General features: G+C 47.9%; 1 protein-coding gene across 1 annotated transcript in view; it reads left to right on the forward strand.

Moving 5' to 3' along the window:
• LOC146801648 (uncharacterized) overlaps positions 1–13,103 on the forward strand; it is a 203,952-nt gene that overhangs the window by 35,160 nt on the left and 155,689 nt on the right. Inside the window, exon 2 of the mRNA XM_085621130.1 lies at positions 7,106–7,162. Coding sequence (XP_085477256.1) covers positions 7,106–7,162 — 57 coding nt within the window. The remainder of the gene's footprint in view (positions 1–7,105; positions 7,163–13,103) is intronic.

A 13,103-nucleotide genomic window follows, 5' to 3' on the forward strand; every position in this document is an offset into this window, starting at 1 on the left:
TCAGCAGATGACAAAGTATGGGGTCTCATCTTCCACTACTTATAGTTCTTTTCCAGACACAAAATATGAGTTAGGGTCTTGACCTTTGAAGTTTTATTTTGGGGTTCTGCTTCTGTAAAATGGACGTCTTCCCTTTCTTCCTCCTGAAGGATGTCTATCACAGCAGGCTGGACTCTGAACCTGATTATCTCACAACAAGATTCAAGGGAGTGACTTGAGTTCACACCTGGATGTCAGCCACAGTGATATGTGCATCAAAGGTGCACCGAACACTCAGCCCTACCCTTTATGATTCTCTTATCAGCCCCATCTGTCTCTTCCTGAGATATCTCCAGGTCCCTTCCTTGTGCTCTGTCACTGAATCAAAGAGATCTTTGAAATGCACAGGCAGAACCTGGCTCCCCCTCACCCAATGCTTGTCCCACCCAGCTTACGGGAATGTAGAAATAGATACTTCTAACGGGGGGAGATTCCTCTACTCCATCTTTTCACCCAGCGGGCCTGGGCTTCCCAACATGGAACCCAAGGTCCTCCTTGTAATGCACCAATGCAGGCTCTTCTGCACTCAGCATGCATGCACAGCACACCCCACTGTCTAGTATTGCTGTGCCCATGTACCATGCTACCACCAGCATTTCCACATCCAGCACAAGCACTCAGTCTGCGCTCGCTGTCCAATACTACAGTCTCCTGTACTGCACCAGAGTGTCACTTTAAACACCCTCTGCCTGCGCATCCACATTTACCATGTGCACCCGGTCCACACTGCACCTTCTGAGTAGTGAATATCTTGCGCGCTCACATGCACTCAGCACGTGTCCACCTCGCATGCACTTCCACATCAACCTAATGTATGCTAAGGTTGAATTAAATCCACAGCAGCGGAACTTATTAAAAGGTGAGTGAGCCTGTAGGCCTCACCCCCATGACACAGGGCAAAACGGACCTGGTCACTACTACTGATCGTTACTTGGTATGCTGCCACCACCGCGCTTGTGCTGTTTAGCTCTGGTGAAGGCAGTTGCCTTTCACTATTACGAGAGTATTGCTTTCGGCGCCCCTTTCAGCCCAAATGACCACAATGTGTGAGACCTTTCCGTCTCAACATCGTTTATATGCTTCTTCTATCTAACATTCAAAGATGCTAGAATATCAGCTGTTATACGTAGATAACATTCAGATCCACAGTAATCTGTACGAGGGATTTGGAGACCGCCACCTAATGGCTATTTCCATAGAGCACGTACAGCAATGGAGATACCAAAATGGACTCTTCCTAGTGCATTAAAAACAGAGATCCTGGTTGGAGAGCTGTAGGCCTCAGTCCAGTCCCATTCACTTGCCCTACCCCAACACTAAATATTTACAGAAAGCTTGCATTTAAGAGGTTTCATTTGACTTCTTTTTCACTCCTCTCTAATCCATTTAGTTGACAATGTCCGAAAAAATTGGTTCCATTGTCTGTCTCTTGTAAGGGCTCGTCATTTGCTACTCTTATTTCAAACGATGACCCCACTCCTTAAAGTAGTAATGGTATGTGGCTCTCTCAGGGTGAAAAAAAGTCCAAAGATTTTGATTTGCGACTCATCGGCAGTTTCTGTTTTATGGACCATATCTCACTTGCCATGAAGGCTCTGGGCGGGATTCCGGTCAAGAAAGGTAGTGTTTAAAAAAAAATGTGGGCATTGTTCTTATAGCTGTGGTCCAGACACCCTTGCCGCATAGACGTCAATTAGGGGTCGGAAAGGGGTTGCACCGATAAACCCTGGCTTGCCCGCTGCTACCCCGGCACTCCTTTTGAGACCCCTGGCCTCAGAAGTGGCAAAATCAGTGCATGGAACACAGGGGCAGCCTTTCCTAATGGACGCTGGTTGAAACTCCACTTGCCTGGTTTGTCAATTTTTTTAATATACAAATAGTGAATAATATTATTTACTATTAGTGTAATAGAAAATGGAGTACATTAGCTGGAATAAGACCCTATTGGAAGCTAAGGTAAGTAAAAAAATGCTGTTAAATGTATGGCGTGTGTGTGTGTGTGTGTGTGTGTGTGTGTGTGTGTGTGTGTGTGTGTGTGAATGTGTGTGTGTGTGAATGTGTGTGTGTGTGAATGTGTGTGTGAATGTGTTAGTATGAGTAAGCATGTGAGTGAAAGTAAAGGTCAAATAGCGTGCGATGTCACTTCCGATACCCCTGGCATTTTGGTAAATGGAAGGCCATGCCTCGCCGCGGTTTTCAAGCCTACCAGTTTCTCATAGTGTGCATCCCAGAGCCCGCTGTTTGAGTGGCTTGGCGTAAACGTTCTGGTGGGAGAATTCTCTTCTTTCAAGGCTCTGCCCTCGAACGTTCTACACCCCAAGCTCGGTGCGACTTCAGAGACACCTCTTACAATGCATGTGAAGTGTAGAACACACCTAAAGAAGCTTTGCCTCTCCCGGTTGACCTTCGTCTCTACCACTGGGAAAGTGCTCATTGGCGATTCAAAATCTACATCGGCGCTTCACGAAACCCCAAGTTAATGAAATAAACCCCAATAACTTGGACAGCATGTTTGTGGTTCCTGTGGTGTTTGGATTCAAGCCATTGAAAATGATTCTGGGTGCAGATGATTCCATCAGGTTCTGTGCTTTGTATACAGTGCACACCCTTTCAGGGTAACCCCAAGGGAGTTATGAGGGCACCTCAATGACTCTGAAGTGCCCCCACAGCCGGTCGCTCCTCTCCACTGCTCTGCCTACCTGTCACTGCCTGGCACCTGCCCACCCTGTAACTACCGCCTGACGCCACTTACCTGGTTTCACGCCGCCGCCGCCTCCTGCCTGCTGCCTCTCAGGTCCCGCCTGTCGCTTTCCTGCCGCTGCTGCCCCTCCTCGCCCGCTGACCACCGACGCTGCCCCGGTCACTTCAGCTCCGTTTTTCCCGCCGTTTCCGCCGCCGCTGACCCGCTCTCCTCCTTCCTGCTCCCGCCTCCGCCTGCAGTCCCGCCTCCCCTCACTGCCCATTGGCCAACCCGCTCCCGCCTCCCAGCTGACCCTCCCTCCCGGCTCCTTATTTATGACACCCCCTGAGCGACCGCGCAGCGGACGCGCGCAGCGGGAGCGCCGATTGAGCGCCGAAGGTGCGCTAAAGGTAAGCCCGTCTGCGCCCGTCCGCGCCTGGACCGCGCCCAGCGCCAGACCCCCTGGCCCCCGCGCCCGCCAGCCCCCCCGCAGGACCTACGACTTCGCTACGCTCATCGCACTCAAAACCGGCCGAGCCCCCGGATGCTACCGAGCGTCCCCGCGACGCACCCATGGACCCTTCGTCTGCCGATCCTGCAACTTCTCCTGCCTCCAAACAGGCACCACGCCCACCAAGACGGACAACAGCAACCACCTCAAGTGCATCCTGATCAACACCCGCTCCGTCCACAGACACGCCATGGAACTCTGGAACCTCCTCGACACCGCATCTCCAGACGTCGCCTTCCTCACGGAAACCTGGATGAACGACTCCTCAGCCCCCGACATCGCCATAGCCATCCCTGACGGCTACAAGATCATCAGGAGGGATCGCAACAACCAGACCGGAGGGGGCATCGCCATCGCTCACAAAAGCACCATTCGCATCTCGACTGACTCCACCGACGCATTCAACACCGCCGAATACCTGCACTTCCAGATCCACACCGACCCCAAGACTACCCTCAGAGGCACCCTCATCTACAGACCCCCGGGACCACGCGCACAGTTCTGCGAAGACATCACAGACTTCATCAGCCCTCACGCCCTCCCCTCCACCGACTACATCCTCCTCGGGGACCTCAACTTCCACCTGGAGAACAACAACGACCGCAACACGACCACCCTGCTGGACAACCTCGCCAACCTCGGACTCCAGCAACTGGTCAACACCCCCACCCACTACGCCGGCCACACGCTCGACCCCCTCTTCTCATCCAGCAAGCACGTCACCTTCAGCCACTGCACCGGACTCCACTGGACTGACCACAGCTGCGTCCACTTCAGCTTCAAGAAGAACATGGTCCACCACCACCCGAAGCAGGTTCCCCACAGAAACTGGAGCAAGATCACCGTCGACCAGCTCACCACCTCCCTCAGCCAGAACCCACCGGTCAGGACAACGGACCCTAACACAGCAGCCCTCGACCTCACGCAATGGCTGACCTCCTGTGCCAACGACCTCGCCCCACTGAAGAACCCACTCACCAGGCCCAGAAGCAAGAAGGCCCCCTGGTTCACCGACGAACTCAAGGACTCTAAGAAGGCCTGCCGCACCCTCGAAGGCCTGGCTCCTCGACAAGACCACCGACAACATGACCGCCCTCAAACTCGCCACCCGCAGACATCACCAGCTCATCCGCACCACCAAGAAGAAATCTTTGAAGGAACGACTGGACAAGAACGCCCATGACAGCAAGGAGCTCTTCAACATCGTCAAGGAGTTCTCCAACCCCAGCACCGGCAACAACGACATCACTCCCTCGCAGGACCTCTGCGACTCCCTCGCCTCGTACTTCCACCGCAAGATCGCCGACATCCACAACAGTTTCGGCGCTCCACCCCCGCACCCATCGACCGAACCTACGCACCCCGCCGCTATCCTCCAGACATGGACCAAAGTGACCCCCGTAGACACGACACGCATGATGAACACCATCCACTCCGGATCTCCGACCGACCCATGCCCCCACCATGTCTTCAACAAGGCCGCCTCTACCATCGCACCCCACCTCCGAGACCTCATCAACGCCTCCTTCGACACAGCCACCTTCCCGGAGAGCTGGAAGCACGCTGAGCTCAGCGCACTACTGAAGAAACCAACAGCGGACCCGACCGACCTCAAGAACTTCCGCCCAATCGCGCTCCTTCCATTCCCTGCCAAAGTCATCGAGAAGGTCGTCAACAAGCAGCTGGCCGCCTTCCTCGAGACGAACGGATCCCTCGACCCATCGCAATCCGGATTCAGAGCCAACCACAGCACCGAGACCGCCCTCATCGCAGCCACCGACGACATCCGAGCCCTGCTCGACAAAGGTGAAACAGCGGCACTCATCCTCCTTGACCTCTCCGCAGCATTTGACACTGTCTGCCACCGCACCCTAGTCCAACGCCTCAACGACACCGGCATCCAGGGGAATGCTTTGGAATGGATCATCTCATACCTCTCCGGCAGAACACAGAGAGTACGCCTCCCTCCGTTCCGCTCTGAGGCCACCGAAGTCATCTGCGGCGTCCCGCAAGGATCGTCGCTCAGCCCTACTCTCTTCAACATCTACATGAAACCCCTCGCTGCCATCGCACGCCAACGCAACCTCAACATCATTTCCTACGCCGATGACACCCAGCTGATTCTCTCCCTCACCAGAGACCCCGACACCGCCAAAGCCGACCTACACGAAGGGATGAAAGATGTCGCCGAATGGATGAACATCAGCCGCCTGAAGTTGAACACGGACAAGACAGAAGTCCTCATCCTGGGACCGTCGTCCTCCGCATGGGACGACTCCTGGTGGCCCCCGACCCTGGGCACCGCACCCAAGCCAACGGACCACGCACGCAACTTGGGCGTCATCCTGGACTCCTCCCTATCGATGACCAGACAAGTCAACGCCGTCTCCTCATCTTGCTTCCACAACCTCCGCATGCTCCGCAAGATCTTCCGATGGATCCCGACCGAGACCAGGAAGACTGTCACCCAGGCCCTCGTCACCAGCAGACTAGACTACGGAAACACCCTCTACGCCGGTACAACAGCCAGGCTTCAGAAAAGACTTCAGCGTATCCAGAACGCCTCCGCCCGTCTCATCCTGGACGCCCCCCGGCGCAGCCACATCTCGAGCCACCTGAGAGACCTGCACTGGCTCCCTGTCAACAAGAGGATCACGTTCAGACTCCTCACCCACGCACACAAATCCCTCCACGACCTGGGCCCAAGGTACCTCAACGACCGCCTGACCTTCTACACGCCCACCCGACAGCTACGATCCGCGAACCTCTCCCTCGCCGTCGTCCCTCGCATCCAGAGAGCCACCGCCGGAGGAAGATCCTTCTCCTACCTGGCGGCTAAGACATGGAACTCCCTGCCCGTCCACCTGCGGCTGACCCAGGACCACCTCGCCTTCAGGAAACAGCTCAAGACCTGGCTGTTCGAGCAGTAGCAGACCCCCTCCCCCAAGCGCCTTGAGACCCTTCCGGGTGAGTAGCGCGCGATATAAATTCCATGATTGATTGATTGATTGATTGAAGGTACCAGACATCACAACAGATTTTACCTGCATGTTATACTGTTATTGATAACTCGGGTACTGGGCATTTGGTGACCTCAAGAAACAGTCATGGGTTCCCTTGTCCCAAAAACCTACATTATAAGCCATATATATTAATTATGGAGCTTGCTCTTAAATTCTTTTGCATGCCTGCATAATCTGCGCGCTGAAATTGTTAGCTCCGCCTGCAAATGACGGGCTTCGATCCACCGAATATGGATCCGTCGATTTTTCTGGGCTCAGATTGCACGTGTTGTAGCAGAAAACCTCTAGCTGACTGAATTTGTCCTGTTGGCTGCCAGGGTGAGGCCATTGCAAAAAGGGAGAACACCCAGAAAGTGGTAACTTTAGGGGTCCTCACAAAAGTCTGGAATAGTTTTGTTACTCTATTTAAACCCCTCAGCGGAGCACCATAAAAAAAGTTGATGCAAATAGTACTGAATGGCGGCGGTTGGGAGCAGTTCCTCAGACTTCCTAGTTTTCTCAGGAGCAATGGGTAAGGACAATGCTCCATATGGACAAAAACTTAGAAATATGCAAATGCCCTCTTCTGCCAGCTGCACCCCTGTGGCTTGTCCCTCCATCAGAATGTACACAGGGGTCAAGTTATGGAAAACTGGCTCCTGCCTGTAAATCTACAAAATTCATATATTTCTATTTACTATGATTTGAGCCCTTTGCCCCTACAAGTTTTAGAATCCAGAATGCAAGATACTCATTGGTGCTCAACTCCTGATAATGATCATTGCTTAAAGCTTGGAAGAGCTGTGTCTGATTTTTCATCAGTATGTTCCCCATGCACGAGTTTTTAAATCAGTGCTTTGTTCTTTTTCACAGGTGACCCCCAGGCTTTCTGGAATCCCCTTCCGGATATTTGCTCACTTGACTAATACGGTGAGTATGCTGCCCAGTACCTTTATGTTCTGCTAGATGTGGGAAATCGTGCACCCAATTTGCTAAAAATTAGTTGCATTATACAGAGACTGTTGTGTGCATGATCACATGGTGTGTCAAAGAGAAGATGTGGTGTTGGGGGCTAGAGCTTTCTTTGTTTAGCTCCTTGTGTCTAGCCTTCATTCATTTTGTGCATGTGTGTCCCAGACCTCGGGATAAAGCTTTGTTTCATGTGCTGTGGTCTGCATAAAATTCAGATCACACCCTCTCCTTGAAACGTCATACCCCTGCATCCTAACAATAACTACTCTGGGCTCATTAAACCGCCAACCAGTGCATGAATTCACCCACCCCACCCCACCCTGCCACTAAAGATCACAACTAACTCCACATAGAAACTGGAGGAAACGCGTGTCACGGTTTCCTTAAGAGTGCAAGACTAATCCCATTAACTGAAAAAAAAACTACTAACTCTGGGCTCCGGAGCTGCGTGCTGCCCAGAGTAAGGCGCTACAACTCTTCATCAAGGATAACATGTGCTATATAGATGCAATTACAATACAAATACCACATATAACCCACACTAATGCCAAAGCACTCAGTGGTGGGCAGTGGATTGTGGTTCATACAGGCTGCATAATAATTCCCTTTTACCTCTTGACATTCTTACACTCACATAAGACAAAACTGCTAAGGGTCATGTCCATCACCAGTGCTGTACCAGCCCACAGAAAATAAACCCCCCATCACCAACTGATCTGGCATGCAATCCCAGAAGAGATCTTTCACATGCCGCTGCCTAACGGAGGTATTTTAATTTAGTCGACCACTGCAGGTCCTATCAGCTACAGACTATGAACGCTTCTTGACACCTCGCAATGATGACCATAAATTGACTGATTTTAATAAATTCCATTCCAGCAGATCTGTCTACCATTAACATATGCCTGCTCTGGACCATAAACTTTATACAAAATAATTCAGAATAGACCACCCTAGGCAGTGACCTCCTAGGTGGATTATGAACATAAGAAATACCAATAAGGGACCTGCAGAGCTGCTCAAAGCTATGAGTTTTCAAAACCATAAACTGTGCATATCTCACATGTCTTCATCCATCACTCTGCTAAGCGCTGCATCCCATAACATGATTACTGCGCCTCGTTGGCCCTCACACACAAAACAGATTTACTTCCCAGAAAAGATGAAAGGAAAGACAACACAATTGAACCACACACCGTACAAGGTGTAGCATGCTTCCCTTGGAGGCATGTTCCGCAGCTCCACCACATAGGGCTAGTGGCGATATATAAATATTGGAATTCAATTGCAGAGAGTTCCTGCAGTGCTAGCCCATGGCACTGGTCCAGTAATAGACATTGTATTTAGAATGGCATTTTAGTGTACCCAGGGTGTTTTTCACAAGCTGAAGATACTGGTAAACGTTAGTTATTAATATTAGCAAATGAGTCTAAATTGGGCAGTGAGAGAAAATGTTTACACCTTTTGAAGGTTAATCATTTGTTAAATATATGTTATCTAATTCCATACATAAATGGACCATACTATATGTTGTACATGCTGCAAGCACATCTTATCAATGCTACAAACATTTCAGTTGCGGCGCCTTTAAACACGAGCATTGGCAAGAATAATTGGTCTCAGCTATGTAATGCGAGTGCAAAGGTGCTGGCTTTGTCCATGTTTGTCTTTTAAAGTATTGTTTAAAAAAAAAAGTAAAAGAAAAACATTCAAAAATGTTGTTTCAAACATATCTTATGGTTTCTCTAAACAGTACATTGAATTCAGTGTGTTCAACCTTTAAACCTGGCGTGTTTATTTTTCAGGTGCTTTTACTCAGGAAACTCTGAACAGAATTTAAAACAATAAAGTAGCCTTAGAATATAAAAGGAAATACTTGCAAGGTCTTATTTACTTTCCACGTGATTCATCCATTTGGTAGTCTGCAGTAACCCAAAGAGTAGATTTATTGATCTCCAGGAGAAGTGTCTTGCTAAGTACATCTTCTGCCTCACAGACCAACTGAGTGAATGCAGCAGATGCATCTTCTCCCAGAGCCATAAAAGCATTAGTGTGCCAAAGCTTGTGCATTCATGCAATTCAGTTGACCTAAAGCAAGAATACCAATTAAATTCTGTTCTTCAGCCTTACCCCAACAAAAATATTTCTGTTTCTGAGCTTTTACAGTCAAACAGAGAAGGGTGAGGAGCAACTCAGCGAGAGGAGGAGAAACAGGCATTTTAGAGGGGTAAGAAGCACAAAAGGGACATATCTAGAAAACACATGCACTCTCCTGGAATACTAAATGAAAAAGAAAAAAGTAGTTCCCTCAATATGAGCAGTAGAAGGATAGAAGACAGCCAATCAACAGAATCATAAAGATGCTGTGCTTCAGGGGAGGGACAAACGCAAGAAGAGGAAGGCAAGCCTTAGATAAAGAACCAAGCACCTGAGAGTGGCAATAAAGCCAACCAATGATAAGTAATGGCCGGCCTCTAGGCCCACTTTCAGTGTACAATAGGTCTCTCGCAACCAGACCGCTTTTGCTGGTGGCAGACGAGACCTATCAATAGGTTTACACCGTTATTTGTTACTTTCTGATGCCACACCTGCTTATAGCAATCTGATGAATCTTCTCTTTTTTTGGCATTTGCATAGTACTTTCCTAATCCTTGTGAGGCCTTATGGGGTTGAGTAAGAAGCTATTCCCTTGTTATATATGGTTGGAAGAATATCGGTTGATGTGTAGTCCTTCGGGAGTATCTTTTTGTGTTGTGAGTGAGGCTCGAAAATTTGGTTCTGATCAGGTCGCAGCAGATATACAACAGTGCATTGCACTGAGTTGAGATGCAAAAGACTGAGTTATACCATTGAAATATGTTATACAAACCTGTGCCCCTCTTCTCACCCAGAAGCAGCGAGGGATAGAACAGAAACATAACCCAAGTAAATCACAAACTCTACTCGTAGATTGCCCTCTGTGGTCTACCAAGAAACGCAAACCAAATAAATCACCTACACCAATAGAAGACTATTTAATAAAGTCTATTAAAAATCAAAACACACTGTAGCTGACACTATTGGGTTATAGGCTGAAGTCTTTCCTTTTAGCACGTGGGTCAAAGTATTTTACATATTTGGAATGGAAGGTATCGATATAGGTCTGCAGTTGTTTCAGCTTGCAATATTAAATTGCTGGAGCCTTCATCAGGACTATCATAAGTAGCAGTAATAACTTTATTTTGGATAAAAGCCATAAAGGTATTCTAATCAATCCATAAAATCACATTAAAACAGATCAATATAATCATCAGATTAAAATCTCTTCTAAACCATTACATAATAAAATTTAAACATATGATATTTAATCTCAAGATTCAAGCTTAATACAGGTGTCATCTCACAAACCATATAATACAACCCCTAGGGCAGATTGAAGTAGTAGCAAAACCAATTCATTCATTCCCTGATAAGGTATAAAAATACCAAACCACTCAATCATGTTAAGGGGAGTTGCTTGATGACCTAAAAATATGTATATCCCCTCTATTAAAACATACTGGGGCAGACCGCATTTACGTTATACGATTACCCAACCAGATTTATTCAGTATCCTTAGCCATGAAGCATAAGGCGTTAACTCGTAAGTTCCATGCCCAGTATAAAAAACGATGAACATCAAACACTATTTGTTCCTTTAAATAACTTTTTAGAATCCTTAATGACTCCCAATAATGCCTCACACCCACAAGTTTACACACAGCGATGATCCATTTCTTGCGAGCAGATAAGAAATGGGGGCAAAAGAATAAAAAAAAATTTGCCTCCGTCTCTTCAATCCGTGGGCAGCAGTTCGAGGAGGAGCCTGTTTTGTCCAACTTTGATGTGGAAGTTCTTAATGGAAGAACTCCACATCTAAACTGGACATATAAGGAGACACTGAGGCCCCTAAAGTAGCCTTGTATATCCTCCTGATTGCAGATGCTTTCTGATGTAAGATAGTATTACTTTTTTCCAGTTGTGCCCCCCCTTGTCAAGTTATCTGCTAATCTGACTCCTAGGTAATCAAAGTATGTAGCCTGTTCTAAGGGAACACCATCTATTGTCATCTTTACTCTGAAAGACCGATGCGCAGTAATTGACATAAACTTTGATTTTGATGGGTTAAGTTCTAGTCCCCTGTTGACACAAAAGGCTGCAAAAGCATTCAGTTCTGACTGTAAACCCAAGGGGATTCTAGATATGAGTAAAATGTCATCTGCGAACATTAATATCCGGACAGGAACACCTGCGGATTTAGGAGCATTGCGTCTACATTGACATAGCCATTTAACTGCTCCATTAATATAAAGACTAAGTAGAGTAGGTGCAAGGTTACATCCCTGCCTTACTCCACGTTTGATACTAATTTTGCCCATAAGGTACCCCCTCGTACTCCATCTCACCTTAGAATATGTTTCAGCATGGAGCACCCTCAAAATCCAGAGTAAGTCCCTTGGGATTCCATAGTAATTTTGCTGCCATCTAGACCATACAAATTCTAGAAGTACCCTGCAGCTTCGAAAGATGGCAATTATTTTTTATGTAGTTGTGGAGTCAAATAATCGCTTTAATTTAGAGAATACGTTTCATAGCAGTTGGATCCCATCTTTATAGGTTGTCTGCACGGTATGTAGCTGTAATGGAGAAGTTTCGACTGTTCATTTGAGCTTATGACAGGCCTGTAATTTGGAAATAGAACTAAGCTGCTTCTCCTCGCAGTGAACGTGCCAGCTGTGTGTTAATATCTCCATGACCGGCACTAGAAAGAAGGGAAAGGGAAGACTGATTGTAAATGAAGGCAGAAGATGTCCTGTGAGTGAGAAATCTGCCAATGAGATATCCATGGTTTGGAATATGAAATTGGACTACGTGTGCTACCCGAAACATTGAATCCAGTGTGAAGCAGCAGATATTCAGGAAAGTTGTGTCATCTAAAATGTGTCTTCCTTGTTTCTCTGGCATATGAGTATGATGGTTTGTAAATACTTTCAAGCGTCGCCCCACCTGCCAGCAGCAGAAAAAATTAAAAAATTAAACAATATTAGACCCTAGTTATTATCGTTTTATTTTTTCTCTTGGAGCCGAAGCTTGGGGGCGGGGCCCGGGGGATGATAGGCTAGAGGGGGAGTGTTGGCCACTGCTATTCATTGCGCATGACGGTCTAGCGAAACCGTCATGCGCACTGAATCTCTTACCAACCCCAGCTGCATGGCTGGGTTGGAGAGGGCAGGCACAGGCTCCCAAAGTAACTTGGAGCAAAGATCAACATCGCTCAGGCCAATCCTGATGCTGCTTTTAGCAGCATGAAAGCAGTGTCGGGATTGGCTGCAGTGCACTCTGGGACCCTGTGCCTGCAGAAGAGAGGGGCGCAATGCTACAGGTAAGCGTTTAAAAAAAAAATAATATATATATATATATATATAATCTACTGGCGGTCGCCAGTAGATAGTTATAGTTAGGACCGTGTTTCCATAGGAAATCCGCAACATTCTATTTGGAATAACTTTGGCGCCGGTTGACGAATCCTCGCAAAATTTTCAAAATAGGTGGGGCGCTCCGCTCCGCTCCTACCCTGAAAGTCTCGGGTTGATTCGTCAAGTGGGGGCCGAGAAAAAAGGGGGTCCCAAAACGCATTTTCCCCATGCATTTTTCCATAGGACCTTTAGTCGAAGGTACAGCCCGAACGGCTGAACAGAATTACTTGAAATTTGGCAGAGAGGTAGTCCTCAGGTCAGGGAAGTGCCTTTTGCAGGTCTGGTGTCAATCTGTTCAGTAGTTCCTGAGAAAATCAAAAGTAAAATCATATATATATGTGGGCGGAGCCTAACCACACATCTCATCCTGAGATCTGATTGGCTGTCAGCACTTCATCCAAGAA

This window comes from Triturus cristatus, chromosome 8 (genome assembly GCF_964204655.1).
Source record: "Triturus cristatus chromosome 8, aTriCri1.1, whole genome shotgun sequence".
NCBI lineage: Eukaryota > Metazoa > Chordata > Amphibia > Caudata > Salamandridae > Triturus > Triturus cristatus.